General features: G+C 55.8%; 1 protein-coding gene across 1 annotated transcript in view; it reads right to left on the bottom strand.

Moving 5' to 3' along the window:
* Positions 1 to 17,088, bottom strand: part of KCNQ4 (potassium voltage-gated channel, KQT-like subfamily, member 4) — a gene marked incomplete at its 5' end in the record, with an annotated part of 50,721 nt that extends 33,633 nt beyond the window's left edge. The window contains one exon of the mRNA XM_008581694.1: positions 16,931 to 17,088. Within this exon, the coding sequence (XP_008579916.1) occupies positions 16,931 to 17,088 (158 nt within the window). The remainder of the gene's footprint in view (positions 1 to 16,930) is intronic.

Raw genomic sequence — 17,088 nt, 5'->3', positions numbered from 1 at the left:
CTTCGCCGACTCCAGGCTCCAGCGCGGTTGGGGCGGGGACGGTGCTGCGGCTCGGGTTACCTCCCCGCGGCCTCCCCCGCCCGGCCGGCTTCTTTTTCCGTTTCCAAATTAACAATTGAAAACGCCGCGGCCTGAAAGGCGAGCAGCGGGCCAAGCGGAAAGTGTGAAGTGCCGCCGCGTCCCCGAGGCCGGGGGCGGAGAGGGAGGACGCGACATCCCGACCGCCCCGGGCTCGCCCACCCACCAACGCCGGGTACAGGGACTGAGCGCCCCAGGACCCAGAGGTGCCAAGGCCCCTGCGTCGAGTCTTGGTCTGGATCTGGCCCCTGGTACCGCCCTGGCCAGGGTCGCAGGACCCAGTGCCCAGGCTCGGGGTGGTGCCAGCCCCCGAGGGGACGGGGGGGTGGGGCGCGAGGGCTGGGTTTCCACTTTCGAGGCTGAGTGCCCAGGAGGGGCAGGTGCCAGGCAGCACCTTCATAGCACCGCCCTTAAGCGCTCCCGGAGCCAGGTAGCTTCACGTGTGACCTGGGCAAGTCATTTCGCCTTAGTGAGACTCAGTTTCCTCACCCGGAAAATAGGGGGGAAAGAGCTCCTTGTGAGGAATAAATTGAGAAGGTGCATGAGGCTGGCCCACAGTGGATACAAGAGGTAGCAACTATAATCATCTTGTGTTGGTAATATGCAAATATTGAGTCCTTGGCCTCCCTCCACCTCCCATCACAGCCAGAGGAGTCCACCAATGGGGAATCATGGGTCTTTCCCTCCTCTCACCTCCTCAGGACCTCCTCTAAGCCCCACTTGACAGACAAAGAAACCGAAGCCAAGCAGTTCCTTGGAAGGGGCTCAAAGTCAGATGTGAGTGGAAAGAACCAGAGCGTGAGCTCCCCTAGACCCAGGCTCTTCCACAAGAGGGGTGGTCCCTGGGCACTGGACCCCCTCCCCTCTCTGTGTCCAGAGAGGTGGGTGCTGACACAAGTGCAGCTGGGACAAATGAGTGGGCAACGGGCAGAGTCGCTGTTCCCAAGCACCCAGGGACACAGCACAGATGTTGAGAGCAAGAGGGTGGACACCAGGGACAGGTACAGCTTCTGGTCCTCTCACCCATATGACGTAAGCTCCATGAATGCAGGGATTTATCCTGTTCACTACTCTCTCTCCAACACCTAGGACAGGACTCGGTGCTTTGTAGCTTCTCAGTAAATATATTTTTTGAGTGAGTGAATGAATAAATGAATGAATGATGGGTCCAGTCAGCTGCGGAAAGCCTCTTATTCAACTGCGGCCTCCCACCTGCCATCTGTGTAAAGTAGTAAACTTGAGGAGGGGGCGGTGATAGGGTGAGGTGCACCTCTCCCCAGTCTGGAGACCCAGGGTGGTGGAATGGCAGGAGAAGGAGACAAGAACTGAGACTGAACGATGGAGGAAGCGATAGACGTGGTCCCAGAAGACAGGGTTAAGACCACCTCTTTCATCCTAGCCCTCTACTTCCCACTCCTGGCCAGCCCTGGACTCAGCCCCATTCCCCCTCCTCCCAGCCAGCCTCTTCACTGACCACCATGATTCCAGCCCCCCATGCCCACCTGCAGTCCACTTACCTTGCAGTCTGAGTGCCCCCTCCTCAGCCCCTCCCTCACTTACAATCCTACGGTGGCTTCTTACTGCTGACAACCTAAAACCCAAGCTCAGCCCAGCATTTGAGGCTGTACACACATCCGAAGCAGCAGCCACATTCTACTTCCCCATACCCGGCACATGTCCACCTGACTTTTGTGTTCCTTCCTCTCCTCGGGATGTCCCCCTTCTACCCCAAGAATGCTTGGCCTGCTTTGGGGAGATGTGATCCTCCAGCCCCTGCTTAGTATTCCAAGACCTCTCTGGGCACCCTCAGGGCCCTCTTGTCACTCTGTTCTGTGACAGAGTCTCTGTGCTAAGGCTGTCCCTACCTCTGTCTACCCCACTGCCACCACCCACGCATTGAGAACTCTCTCTCTAGAGCAGGCCAGTCTGCCTCCTCCACATCCACCAGGCTGGCCTACATCGATGCTCACTCAGCATCTGGGCAATGAACAGGAAGACCCAGGTCACCAGAGCCTTGAGCTTCAGTGAGCCAGGACCTCTACACTGTCCTATGACACCTGAGGGTTCTGGGTAAGGCTGTCCTGGGGTTTCTGTGGAGGTGGGTGGGTGAAGGGAGGGCGTATGTAAGCCCACCCCTAACCCTGGCGGGGCTGGGGAACGAGTACACATGGAGACCTACATACTATAAGTCTAAATATTTAAAGGTTTAAATCAAGTTAACAAGCTGTTAAATAAAAGATGTTTTATCCTTCCATACACACATGCCTTCATAGCAATCTGGAAGGCCAGGTTTGAATTTAAATTCTTGGAGTCTTCAGAGCCCCATGCTGGAATCTGGCAGGGAGGGGAGAGCCAGTCCCAGCTACCCGCCGCCCCTCAGCCCTGGTGTGCCCCCATTCTCTTCCCACACTAGGTCCACGGAGGGGTCTGGGGCACACTGCCGGGGACGCCTCAGCCTGCCCTTCCAAGTTCCAGCTACACTCCTGCAAACAGCTGCCCTTGGGCCTAGGGGTGCTCTTACACCACATACCGGTGGCTCTTACAGCCCTTGGGGGGTGAACAAGGGAAGAGGCCTACAGCCCTGGAAGTAGACATAAGTACTTCGTCAAGGAATTCCAGGTTACCTGGAATGCATTCTAGAACAAGGAGGGCCATGTGCAGGCTCCAGGTCGGTATGCCAGGCCATGTAGGCTGAGTGGGCACAATTCTGGGTCCCCACCCTGACTCCACCCAGAGCCATCCTGCTTTGATCTATTTTATATACTGGGCTTCTGTGTCAAGTTTCACTTAAAGAACCAGGTCTACTGCTTAAAACAGCTTGAAAAGCTCTAATCTAGACCCACCACCTACTGGACAGAGGGGGAAACTGAGGTTACGGGGCTGCCATTGGCCACACTCATTCAGCAGGTTAGAGCAAAGCCAGGGCACAGGCCCAGGTCTCCTGCCTCCCTCCCAGGCCTTGGCCTCCATGAGCTACCCAAGCCTGGGAGCACATCTCTGATCAACAAGACATGGGGCTTCCAGTGGGACAGGCCATGGGGAGGTAGGAAGTGCCTGGTCCCCAGTGGGGTGTGAGCAGGCCTGCTGCTGGGGCCTCTGCCTTGACAAGGCTGGATCCTCAACTCAGGTTGTCCAGCTCAGGAGTGGATTCAGAGGCCAGACCAGGCCAGAGAAGGAAAGGGAGTCCTGGTATAAATAACCGTGGGGGGCCGGGATGTTTGGGCCCGTCTCCCGGGTGACGGCCGTGTTTACTGCCCTGCGAGGGGGGGCATGGCCCACACATTTGCCTCCCTGACTTGTAGCCAAACTTCTCCAGGAAGGGGTGGCCCAGAATTAGCCCCAAACACTCCAGCTCTGTACCCCAACCGATCCTCTCCCAATTCTGCCCCCACATGTGTCCTAAACCTTCCTGACATCGCCCCCACCCTTCAGCCCCAAATGCTGCATAGCACTGCACCTCCATCAGCCCCAAGTGCCCCAGCATTTGCCCCATAAGTCCCAACTCTGCTCAAATCGTGGGGGGTGGGAAGCATGAGCAGGGCAGGGGAAGGCCCCAAGCAGAGGAGCTGGGTGTGCGCCAGGGATCTGCGCTGGGGCCACTGGGCACCAGGCAGGGAAAAACCTCTCCCACGGCCCTGGCCAAGACAGAGGGAGGACTGCAGTCCTCGGATTAGGAGAGTGCAAATCCCTCTCCCAGCCCAGGGCCCACCCCGTGCCTGTCATGTGAAGGGCATTAGATGGCCTGACCCTACCACGGGAGGGGCTGGCAGGTGCCCTCTTGGTCACGCTACTGCCAGCTCCTCTTCCCAGCCAGCCAGGCCAATGGAAAAAAACCCTTGATGCAAGAGGGTCCCCTTCCCCACGGGGCAGCAGCTGCAGCCAGGCCTGAGCACAGGGGCACAGGGTTGGTGTGAGCTGAGCTCCAGCCAGTAGGCCAGCCCGGCCTACCACACACACCCAGCTGACGAATAGGTCTTCCTTGGGACACCAGCTGATTTTCACTGAGAGTACAGGCTTGAAATTGGGGCTGTGTCCATCAGGGGTCCTAGACAGGTACCTGGATGCCTGAGCCCCAGCCCCATCTCAGCCACCTCTCAGCTGAATGACCTTGGGCAAGTCACTTCCCCTATCCGAGCTTCAGCATCAATGGGTGTAATAATCTCCTCCTCCAGGGTTGTTATGAGAATTCAGTGGGATGTATTGAGCAAACAATAATTAAACCCCCCAATGAATGGGCCAGGTGTGCCTTAAAGGACTTTGTGGACCATCAAGTGGGAGAGGGGACCTCCTTCCCAGGGCGAGCTAGAATTTTGGACCTAGAGGCTGAGTCTCAGAGATGTGAAGAAACGTGCCCAAGACTACAAAGAGGGGACCTAAGCCCAGGCCAGCCTTGGTGAAGATCTGCGGAAAGGTTTTCAGAAAGGTTTTCACTGCTATTTATCATTGTTGGGGACAACTATGACTCCTGGACTGAGACTGGATTCTGGTCTGGGCTCCATGGCTGACCTGGGGTTAGTCTCTGCCCTGTTGTGAGCCTTAGTTTCCCCATCAGTGGAATGAGGGGCTGGGTGAGACCAGTGGTTTCCATACTCTGTTGAGCTGCAAGTAAAGAAGGAAAAGAGGAGCTGGGGCAGGCCAAGCTTCCTGTGCTCTGCCCCTTCTCCTGATCACTCCCGCCCCCCTTCCATCATCTGGGATGAATCCCTGGGTACGCTCATGGGCCATTCTAAGGCCACTGTTTTAGGGACCCCCATAGGCCCCAAGCCCATATCCCCCCTTCCAGACAGCCTCAGGGGCTGCACTCACCCTCTCTGCTGCCCAGACTCCCCCAATGCGGCTACACACACCTCCCCCAGGCCAGGGTTTGCATAAGCTGCTGAACTTTCCCTACAGGCAAAGTCCTAGGGTTCCAGACCAGGTAGGGGTCAGGCCCTGGGCAGGGTTAGTGGAAAGCTCTGGAGGAGGCACTCAGGGGCTGGGCCCCCAGGGGAGGCAGAAGAAGAAGGAGGCCAGGTTGGATGGCAACCTGGGCTCCCTGCCGGACTCCTGCCCCTTCCACTATCCTCCTCACCAGTCCCGAGCAGTCTCTAAAATACGAATATGCCCATGTTACTCCTGACTTTAGTTCCTTGCCATCTCCTTCTCCAAGAAGTTGCTACTCCTCAGCCTGGTGTTCTCACCATCGAGCCTGGCCCTGCTCACATCCCAGCCTCTCCTCTGGACACCTCTCACCTCCGCTAGGCTCCCACTCTTCTGACTTCTTGCTGTTCTTTGCAAATGCCATGTTTGGCCTCACCTCTGGGTCTTTGCTTATGCTGATCCCTCTGCCTGCAACACTGTTCCTTGCTCCTCTTTGCCTGGCTGGCTCCTTCTCCTACTCATCTTTCAGATCTCAACTTAAGCCTCTTCCTCTGGGAAACCTTCCCAGCCATGCCCGGTTTGGAGCTGGGCTTGGCCTCTCTATGCTGGGCTCCCACAGGACTCTGTGCTGCTCAGACAGTGGCCCTTATCACCCTGCCAAGTGACTGCCAGCCTCCCAGCCCATCTCCCCCAGGGGCAGGCGAGGGTCTGATTCACTCACTGCTATGTCCTGAGTTTCTGGCACAGGGCTGGCTCTGAGGGACTGCCAGTGAAGGCTTCCCAAATGAGACAGCAAGAGAGAAGGAATGAGTCCCCAGTGTATATTGGGGTGGGAGCAGGACCTTGAACTTTGAGGCTCCACTGCTCCTCATATCAGCCTCCCAGCAGCAGGCAGACACAGTCAAAGTGAGTCAGATGGGTAAGATCACAGCCTCTAGAGCTGGACTTCTGGGGTCTAAATCCTGGCCCTGCTAATCTCAGGCAAGTTACTCAACTTCTTTGTACCTCAGCTTCCTCATCTGAAAAATGGGTGTAAGAGCAGTACCTACATCATAGGGTTGTTGAGAAGAAAAAGGGACAGGAGGCAGGGCAAGGTCTCTGAGCAGCGTCTGGCACACCATAAGCCCCCAGTAAGCTTTTGCTGTTATTATCTTTATTATTACTGACAGCCAGAGCAGAGGGGGAAGCTGAGACTCTGAGACAGAGGTGACTATTGGAAGCCACCCAGCAGGAACGTGTGCCTTCCCTCCCACCCCAAGCTCTGTGCCCCCCCAAGTGCACTATGAGTGCACCCCCCTCCAACTGCAGCCCTGCAAGCTGCTCCCACCCTCTCACGCTAGAGTCCTTGCGCACTCAGGCTTTGCAGGCACTCAATTGTCTGGACTGAGCCCAGAAAATTCACATCCTCCTGGGCATTCACCACTCTCGGTGTGTGCCAAGGGCACGTGCTTAACCTTTAAGCTTCAGTGTCCTCTTCTATACAATGGGGATAATGATGGGACCTACCTCATAGGGCTCTTGGAAGGATTAAATGAAGCAGCATGTGAGAAGTACTTAGCACAATACCTGGCAGGGACTGGACTGTGAATCTTATTACTAAACGACCAACTCTGTGCTCAGAATCTGAGCCTGGCCCCGGTCAGTGCATTATTTCTCCAGGGTTCTCCAGGCCTTCAGTCTGGGCGTACCTCTGAGCTGCCACCTAGGGGCTCCTGGGGAAAGGAATTGCTACTGGCAGACCTGCTCTTACAGGGCCCATGTACCCGTGTCCCCCATGTCTCCTCCTTAGGGCTCAAACCAGTGCAGGCAAAGGTGAGATGAGGGGCCCAGAACCCAGGAGAAGTGGGACCTCATGTTGGGAAGGAAAGAATATTAAGATCACTGTGACCCCTCTGTTCTTCATAGCACTTTGTAGTTTACCAAGCACTTGATACAGGAGGCAGCCCTGAGAGGTGGGCAGGTAGAGATGGTAACTATCATTCTATACAGAAGGAAGATGGCACATCAGAGAGGTTGGCTCACCTCCCTGGCATAACGCAGCCTCCAGGCAGCAGAGGCAGGAGCAGAACTCCAGCCTGCCAACTCCTGGTCCAGGGCTCCTTTAAACTAAGGGGTGAGCCCTGATTCTGGCTGACCCTGACTCTGCAGCTCAGTATTGGGAAAGAGCTCTGCGCTGGTCCTCGTTGTGCTCTGAGAAGGGCAGGGCGTGAGGCTCCTGTGCCCCCTAATCTCTCCATCCCCGCACAGACTCCCCTCTCTCTTCGGGCCCCACAGCTCAGGAGGCAGGAGCCAGGATGGTGCCCAGACTCGGGGATTTCACGCACCGGTAAAATTTCCAAAAACACTTTAGGGACTGCATAAGGTTGTCAACTTTTTATTTTGCCAAGTAAGGACATTTAAAAAAAAATTCCCAGCCCATCATTTCATAAAAGAAAGGACATAATCTCATACTAAAAGACAGTCCTTTAAATGGAATAAATTTAGCTTTATGAAAGAGTCACCATGTTGTCCTTATTTTCCTCAGTTTTGCCTCAGGCCACTGAAAACCAACATGGGTCTGCTGACGTGTCTGAGAACCATTCGGAGTTCGGCCTTGGCTGTCACACATGGGTTCAAGTCCTGACTCCGCCACGGACAAGCTGTGTAATTTGGTGGGTGTATTTCCCTTCTCTGAGCCTCAGTTTCCTGTCTGCAAAATGGAAACAGTAATAGTGCCTGCCATGTAGCAGGTGCTGGAAGAACTAGACGGCCTAGTGTCTGCAGAGCACTTGCTCAAGAAGAGATCAGTCAAGCTCTGGATGCCAACCAGTGTCCCTGACCTTCCCGGTCACTGCTTATGGCTCCCCATTGCCTACAGAGTAAGGCCCACCTCCATAGCATGAGGGTCACTTCCATAGCATGAAGATCGATGCCCTCAGGATCTCAGACTGCAGATCTTGGGGCAAAGGGGATAGGGAAAGTCCCACCTCAAAGCCTTTGCTCTGGCTTTTCCCTCCACCTGGAGTGCACTCAGGATAAACCACGAGAGCTTCCAGCTCAGTGCCTCACATAGAGGACCAAAGGGTCCTTTCTCCACTTCTGTAGTTGGCAAAACCCTTCTCATCCTTACAACCTGGACTCAATGCCACCTTCATTCCCCCACTCTGCAAACATTCACTAACTACCAACCACGTGCCGAGCACTGAGCCCAACCCCCATGCACCCGGATCTCAAGTCCAATGCAGAAGATAAAGAACGCACAGAGGTGGGGTGAGCAGGGAGCACTTGCAAGAAGAGGTGGTGCTCAGACTGGGACTTGAAGGCTGAATGGGAGTTAGCTGGATCATGGGGTGGGGGCTGGGAGAGGGGAGGGAGTTGCAGGTGAAAGGAAAAACACGTGGAGCACTAAACAGCACAACATTTTAGGACACTCCAAGTCATTTCATAGGCGAGGAGCAAAGGGTGCTTGCAGGAGGGGGTTTCTAACTTGGGCACTGGGGGTGGGGGAGTCACTGCCAGGTGGATAGAGGAAGGAGGGCGGGTTTGGAGGGAGATGCTGAGGTTGAGATGCCCAGGAGGTGAGGAGGCAGGGCGTCCACAGGAAGCTCAGGGATGAAACTGTGGAAGGCAAGGCTGTCATCATGGGGTAACCCCCAGTGTTGCAGGAGTACAGGAGGCCACCCCCCAAAACTGTGTACAGAGAGGAGGAGCCAAGACACAGCCCCAACATTCAAGGGGCAGAAAAAGAAGGCAGAGCTGCTGATAGAACCGAGAGGGAGGAGCCAGAGAGGCAGGCATGAGGAACGCTGAGGGAAGGGAGTGTTCGAGAAGGAAGGGCCCAACAGGCTCAGATTCTGGGGAGCAGCATGGTGGAGTGGCTGAATGCATGGCTCTCAGCAAGCCATGTTCTGGGTTCAAATCCTACCTCTACTATTTATCAGCTGTGTTGACCCCTATCTGTAAAATAAGGCAAATGTATTTTTTGAAAGGATAAAAAGCATGGGGGTGGGAAAAGGACTGATACCCCCGCTCGGCCTTCCTGCTTTCCCTCGTGGGCCATGGGTCACTTTCCTCTCCCATTCCTTGTCTCTCCACCAGACTGCCACCAATCCCCAGAGGTTGGAAAATGAGATGAGTGAATGAATCAGGGACTGCTCCCTTCCCTCAGAGGACAGAGACAGCTGGGGGGGCAGCATTTCTCCCTTGCTGCTCCAGTACAACTCCCATCTATTGAGGAGGGGAGGAGGAAAAGGCTCCATGAGGTCTGTGTCCTTAGGCAATCAGGTCCCTTTTCCTGGCCTCAGTTTCCCCATCTGTGAAACAAAGCCATTGATCTGCTCAAGCTCTGAAGCCCTCTGGCTTTGCTGTTCCTTCACAGGGATATATGGAGACAGGATGAAAGTAGAAAGGCCTACTCCCAACCTGCTGGTCCTGCCCCCGGCAGAGGAGGTTCCACAGGGGCTGCATCCCCACGGTACCCACGGGCTGGTCCCTCCAGTAGAGGGTGGCAGCTGGGCCGAGACAGGCAGGAGCAGAGGCGCCTGGGATTGTGCTGACAAAGCTGTTCCTTCTCTCCCTCCTTCTCTCCCGATCCCCTCCCCTCCCAGGGGACAGCCGAGCCCAGCAAAAAATAAACCCAAAGACAGTGACCTGGACGGGCCTGAGACTCCAAGGGAGGAGCGGCAGGGAAAGGAGGGTAGAGGAGATGCAGCCTGCGAGCCCCCTACCACCACTCAAAAGCCAGTGGGTACCTTATCTGATCCCTCTACCTCCTCTCCTAAAGTTGGGCTCAAAGAGAGCAGGCATCTACCCTTCATCCCTCATATTACAGGGGAAGGGTGCTGTTCCTTTGCTTAGACAATTAGAAGAAATCTTGTCAAGCCCAGTTAGACAGGAGTCTCCAAGTTTTGGAAAGAGTAGCCCAGGGAATCTCACTCCACCTCCTGGTTACTGGGCAGTCCTTCCTGCTGTCTGACCTCCATTCCTTCTGCTTCCATGGGAATCACGCTCCATTCATCTCCAGCAAGCTTCCCCCGTCCCACCTGCCGGGCCTAAGTGTCCGAGGAGTCTCAGGAGAGTGTGCCCCAAGATTTCCCTCTGGTCCTAGGCTGGGAGCCCACTACACCCACCGTTCCCCAAATTTCCAGGAGGGAAGGAAGCGGCAAGGAATGGCTGACCTCCTTGCTCCCTCTGCCTCCCTCCCTCGGGCACTGCCCACGGATTCCCAGCCCAATTAGTCTGCTGCCTGGGGCTGCCCCTCCTGTTCCTCACCCCCCAGGTGAGGCACGCAGGTCCTGCCCTAGGGACAGAGTTGCCCAGAGAGTCTGGCGTCCTGGGGGGCTCCATGGAGGACCCAGAAATCTGATCAGCACCCTCTCCCCAGCCCCTCAGAGCCCCTGTTGGGGACAGGCAGCCTCCTGGGTGCCCTTCTAAGTGCTACCCTGTCCTCCAAGGGGCCTCAGGAGAAGGTGCTAGAAGAGGAGCTCCCACTCCCCAACCCTACAACAGTCAAAGTCCTGAGACAGCAGCTCCTCTCAGTCATCCAGCAGTACTCTGTGCAGGCAGCCCTGATGGTCCGCTCTCCAGTTAGGCCCATTTTACAGAAGAGGACATTGAAGTTCAGGGATTGGGGTGAAGTAGGAGTGGGCACCTTCCCAGTAAGTGTTGGGGCTGAGATCTCTAAACGTCCTATGGGATTCCCTGCCCTCATTCCCCAAGATGATTTGCACAGGAGAGAGTGGGAGATTGTGCTCTTCTCCCAGGGGTCCCCACTGTCTCTCTCGGCGCCATGGCTCTATTTCCATCTCCCTGGGGCCAGGCAGGATGCCAGGGTTTGACAATGAGGCCCAAACCTCGACCACACAGTGACACTCTGGCAAACACCCTTCTCCCCATAACACATAGACACACTCACACCTACACACACAGCCCTAAGAGTCCTTAGGAGTCCCTGTGAGAGGAGGCAGTAGAGACCACTTGTCCTGGCCCCCACAGGGCACAGGGGCGGTCTGTCTCCCTCTAGTTCCCCAGGCCTGGTACAGAGTTAGTGCTCTTTAACTATATTTGTCAAAGGAAGGAAGGAACAAATCAGTGAGCATCCTTGAACAGGTAGGTGGAGGCCCCTCACCCAGCCCCACTTTCCTGTGTGTGAAATGAGGATGGCAGTGCCCTCTGATGTAATGGCTGTGAGGGGTACCTGAGAGAACGCAAGGGAAAGGTGCAGGCAGGCATGGTGCATAGTAGGTGCTCCACAGAAGGCCACCAAGGCACATGTCCCCATGCACAGTCACTCACACTGTCACACCTGCAAACACATCTCCTACTCTCTTGGGAATAGACCCACATGCTGAGCTGAGGTCACCTGTCAAACCTCTCCCCAGAGGAGGAGATGGTGACAACAATAACCGTATAATAGTAATGGTAATGATGATGATGGCTAACATTTGTTTTCTTTCTTTCTTTTTTGTTTTTTGGCAGCTGAAGGCGTAGCATTTGTGCCCAGCACAGTGTTCACTGCTTTATCTCATTTGGCCCTGACAATCCTAGAGGCAGATATTATCATTCCCATTTTTCAGATGAAAACTGAAGCTTGGAGAGGTTAAGTAACTTGCCCACAGACATAAAACTGCCAAGAGTAGAACCAGAAATGAAGCCAAATCCATCAGGCTTAGCGCCCATGTTCTTAACTACCTGTAGGACAGCTTCTGGAGAAAGAAAACATCCCCCCATGTCCCCACCGCTTCAACTCCCACACTAGGGGTTGCGCCAGGCCAGATGCTCAGAATGCCCTGCTGGCCACAAGAGGATGGGGCCTGCCCTGAGACCCATATGGTGCAGGGAGAGGGGGGAGGTAAGAAAACCTCAACCTGGCTGCTTGAGTCTGAGGGGAAGGGGCATGGCCTTTGCCCTGTTTGTGGAAACTTCCTCTTCCCATGCTCCCAGGGGGCTTTGGTTCCTTTGACTGGCTCAGAGAACCTTAAATTAATTATCCACTCAAAGTGCTACCATCAGCCCGGGAATAATCACCTCTTAAAACACTCCCGACTCTAACATTCTGAGGACATAGGTGTCTGCAGCATTAAGGATTGAAGTTAGACATCCTAGACATCCAGCAGGACTTCCTCAATGGAAAGAATGAAGGTACTATGGAGTTGGGGTTGGGGAGGCAGAAAAGGAGAGATCTAGATTGCTCCAGTGACCCCAAAGGTGAACTCAGGAGGAAGGGAGAAAAGGTGCAAGGAAGAGCCAAAGGAGGAAGAGGAAGTCAACTTAGGAACGGGACGGTCTCTCCACTCTGCCTGCTCCTTACAGAGACCAAGCAAAAGGACTGGGTGGGACTGAAAAACAGCAGCACAGAAAATTTGGGTCACACTCAAAGACCTTTCCCAATCACAAGGCAAAATTCATGGAGCATCAGTCTCCCCTATTGGCTACGGTTAGGAAAATTATTATCTACAGTCCTAATGTGGGACTAATGTGGCAGAAGGTCTGGGTTCCCAGCACGTCTCTACCACTGACTCACCAGGAGTGCCCTTACGTGAGTACCTGCCCCTTTCCGTGTCTTAGTGTACCCAGCAAGGACTGGACAGAGAAAAGGCCAGCAAAGTTCTAGGAAGCCAGCCATCCCGTTCCTACCTGGTTCTGAGGCTGCCCTCCAAAGTGGATGCACAAATACACACAGACACATAGGACAGCCCTGCAGTTGTGTCTAGATGAAGGCAAGAGACCCAAGGAATGGAGCCAGCTTGGCTCTGTTCAGGGATCTGAGCTGGGGCCATGGGCCCAGGTATGTGTCTATGGTGTGTGCCTCAGTGAAAAGGTGGGGCAGCTGTGCATTGGATTTCTTTTCATTGGATGTATGCTGCATGTGCATTTGTGACATCTGTGGGCATGTGTGTCCATGTTGCAACACATACGCGCATGAGATGTTCAGACAGGCACGCAGCAGGGACGTGTGTATAACAAAAGCGTGACTGCAGCGGGTGAGGCTAGGCAGTTTCTATTCAGTTCCACAAAATCCTATTACTGCTGCCCACGCCTCCCCACCAGCCCCTGATCCCGCATGCTCGCGACTGAGAGATGGACAAGACAGGAGTGCTGCTCTTGAGAAGCCAGGGGCTGGGGTGCAGGCTGAGGCTGAGGCACAGGGAACGGCAGCCCCGAGTCAGACCCAGCTCTGACCTGAGGCTCTTCCATGTTAACTGGGTGCCCAGGCCTGAGTCTCCATTTCCTCATCTGTCAGCTGAGAGGGATGACAGTGTCCACCTCACGAGGTTGGGGAAGGACACAGTGAGAGTGGTTTATAGAGAGGGCTTAGCACAATGCCTAGCACATAGCTGGTGCTCCAGACACCATTAGAAATTTCAGTGCAAATTCCAAGAGCCAAGCCAGGCGGCCACAGGGAACAGAAGAATAGTCCTGGTTGGGAGTCAGGAGTCTCAGGGTCTGGTCCTCGGCATTTGCCACTAATTGACTGTGTGACTTTGGTCTCCAGAGCCTCAGTTTTCCCATAAGTGCAATAGAACTGTCAAAATGTGAGGACAGATCTAGCAGGGATGCCCGAGGGTTCTGGGTACCCTTTGCTGGGATTAATTCCAACCCAGCCAATGTTCTTTCTCAGATGGTCAGGGCGGGAAGTGGGGGAGGGGGGCTCTGGGATTAGGAGTCTGAGGGACCCAGGAACTGCCACCACCTCCTCCCCTCCCCATTCCCACAGCTTCTGACCCCAGGGACAAGGCTGAGGGAGGATGTTTACAGAGCCATAAACCTTCACATAGAGAAAGTCTACTGGGCAGCTGGAGGCTGGGAGCAGCAGGCAAGTGTCTCACAGTGGCTTGGGGAGGATGGACAGAGATGGCCTTGCTCAGTACCAGCCCGTTCCAGCCCTCTACCTTCAAGGGAGGCTGGTGTGGCTTTGAGAGGGTGCAGCAAGGGGATGGGCATTCCCTGCAAGGGCTCAGAAAGCAGGATGTGCAGCGATGAGGTATTTCTAAAAATTCGGAGAGCAGGGCCTGTGAAGGATTGAGGGCTTAGCTCAGGGACGGGGGCACAGGGAGGGAGATGGGCTTGGTGACAGAAGAGACGGCCAGGTCCTAAAGAGAGAGGGAGAGTTTGGAGAGAGGCCCAGTGGCCCCTTTATTCTGGATCTCAACAAAGAGAAGACAGGAATCGGCACTTCTCACTTCCCAGAGGCACAGCCACTGACGGGAGAGCCTGAATTGGGGCTGGTCCTCTGGGCAATATCCCACCCTAGGAGCCAGGAAAGGTGCAGGCTCTGTGTGGGGGCCTGGAGGGGCCCAGCTGGCAGGTGTGACGGTGGCGTCCTCCAGGCCAAATGGGCCCAGGTCCCCCCAGGCCCCCTTCCGGAGCGCTTCTCTTCCAGGCTTCTCGGCTGGGGCCCCTCCTGACACAGCCTTTGTCTCTGGGAAGGGGGTCCCAGCTAACTGCACACTGGACTCCCTTACTCAGGCTGCCTTTGAAGGAGATTGGGGAGGGAAAGGTTTTGACCAAAATGCAGCGGTAGGGCTGGAAGTCCACCAGCAGGAAGTACTTCCCGGCCAGAGCGCACAAGACCCTGCAGCAAGTGGCTGAGAAACCCCACATCTGGAGCTCCTCAAGACCAAGAGACCTTCTGTGTGGGCCCCCTCCGCCAGCCCCAAGAATAAATAACACCATTCCTCCCGCTCAGACAGGCCTTTGCAGCTTACCAATCTCTTTCCCACTCATTACCTCACCCAAGAGGAGGCCCATAAGGTTGGGATTTCTACCCACTTGGACGGCCTACAAATCTAAAGCTCAGAGAGGTCCAGCGATCAACCCAAGGTGACAGAGCACACAGAGGCAGGGGTCTTGACCCCTAAGCCCCCTTTGACCTCTACGATGGATGACCAGTTCCCTGAATGAACAGACGTTTTCACACCACACTTCCTCCCCCAAAGCTCCCAAGAAATGCCTGGCCCTGGGCTCCTGGGGACAAATGGTCAGGACCAGCATGCCCCTGGCCAGGGCATTCCTGGCATCCAGAAAAGGCAGGATGTGGGGCAAAGGTGTGAGCGGATTTAGCTCCTGGAGAGGAAGAGGAGGCCCTTCCAGAGGAGGTGACAACAGTGGCTGGCCAGGGAACAGGCAGCGGGTCCTTCACCTCCAGTCACCCTCATGGGGGCTGAGAGGTCAGACCTGGGGGCTAAGGACCAGTACATCAGAGCCTTATTAGCTTCCCCAGGTCCAGCCACACCTTGGAAAAGTCACCTCCCAAGAGGAGTCCTGGTGGGCACAGCTGTTTGCTGCAGAGTGTCTCACCTCCTTGGATACCCCAGGGGGCTGTCAGGCAGCCACTCTTAATGAGCAGTCCCCTGTCCCTCACCCCCAACTCCACCAGCACTGAGCCTTCATCACTCCAACTGACTTCTCTGTAGTGACAAATATTCAACCCAGACCTCCCAATGGGCTATTCCTGACCCAAAGCCTGACCTCGTGTCCTGAGCAACCTCAACTCTCTGACCCTGGCCTAGCTCAGCCCGGGTCTCTGCACAAAGTCAAAGCTGCCACCCCCGGGTGCTTAATGGCTGAGAGTTCTCTTCCTCTTCCCCTGTGCTGCATCTTCTGCCCCTTCACCTCTGACATTCTGTGGGCCCAGTTCAGATGGGACAGAGGCAACCAAGTAGGCGCCAGAGGAACGGGCAGGAAGACAGATCAAAAGACAGGTGGAAAAAGACAAGTAGAAGAGTCAGGCGGACAGGTGGATAGCCAGATGGACAGACATAACTGGACAGGCCAACTGTGGGATGGAAACAGATAAGCAGAGGGACTTCCGAATGGTTAGGTGGAGAGATGAACAGACAGGCTACCTCACACACAGGTGGAAACTCAGCCTGGCAGAAGGACAGCCAGATAGCATTAGGACTGTTGGGAGAGTAAGGAAGACAGGCAAGTGGGCCACTCAGGAGACCCCAAGACCAGAGAGGGCCCTCTCTGGCAGTGGCAAGAAGGGATTAATAGCAGCATATTTTCCAGGGACTGGAGGTCTCTCTCGGGCACCTCCAAGCGTCCCAGCGCCAGGCCCAGCCCTTCAACTGATATCCGCAGGGCCTCTCATGTTCCCAGCTGGGCCACACCGTCCCCCAAGACTGAGCTCTGAGCTGCCAAAATTCACTCTTCACATCCAAGAGGGGTCAGTGTTTTTGAAAGCTGTAGGAGGCTGGAGAGGGGGAGGAGGGGGCCGGCAGCGTCAGTGTTTCCAGACCTACCCCTCTCCTCTTTCTTTTTCCCCAGTGCCCAGAGCCAGGCCTAGTGCGCCGGCCAGCAAGCAAGGCAGGCGAGCTAGGCTGAGCCAGCAAGGGTAGGGCAGGCAGGGCGGCCGCTGCTGCTGACACTGGGAAGTTGAGGGTGGAGGGGAAGACTGAGTGAAGACACAGATAAAGTCACACACAGCACACACCGGAGTCAGAGCCCATGGGGACCCCCAAACACCTATGATCAGGGCCCAGCCCTGGGCTAAGGTGGGGGACATCCCTGGAGAGGGACGTCTCCAAGGGGAGCCCAGGTGGGAGCCCAGCATAGCCACGATGGAGGTGGTGACAGAAAGTGTGTGGGGAGCAAGGGAGACAGGAACACAGGGAACAGAGATGGGGAAGAGGATAGGGAGCCCACTTTAGTGGCTCCAGACTTTGCAGATGGGATGGGGGTGAGAAGCTGGATGTAGGGAGCACCTGGACAGAGGCGCAGGGGCCGGACACCACGATGGAAATAAGGAGTTGAGGTCGAGGGAGGTCAGAAGCCAGGGCAAGCAGGGGTCAGGTCAGGGAGATCAGAGGGTAGGAGCAGTCTGGGGGGTATCAGACATGAGGATCAGGCGGGGTGGGGGAAGAAACATGAGGGTCGCTGGCCCGTAGGGTAGGGGGACAGGAGGCGGAGCCAGGGCGGGGAGACAGTCCCTAGGGAGCCCAGGTTCGTTAGGGGCAGTGCTGGGCTGGAGCGCGAGGGCACGCGAAGGGGCGCGGGGTCGCCAACTCACATGAAGACGTGGTAGACGAAGGCCCAGCCACGGGGCCGCTCCAGCACGTTGTAGACCCAGTTCTGCAGGCGGCGGTAGCGCTTGTGTGCCGCCGAGGAGCGCTGGCCGCAGGCGGAGCCCGAGCCGGAGCCCGGCCCAGGGAGGGGCGCGCCCGGCGG

The sequence above is a fragment of the Galeopterus variegatus genome, unplaced genomic scaffold, assembly GCF_000696425.1.
Source record: "Galeopterus variegatus unplaced genomic scaffold, G_variegatus-3.0.2 Scaffold2435, whole genome shotgun sequence".
In the NCBI taxonomy this organism is placed as follows: domain Eukaryota; kingdom Metazoa; phylum Chordata; class Mammalia; order Dermoptera; family Cynocephalidae; genus Galeopterus; species Galeopterus variegatus.
Note: the sequence above shows the minus strand (reverse complement) of the source record. Positions and strands in the feature narration are given on the sequence as shown.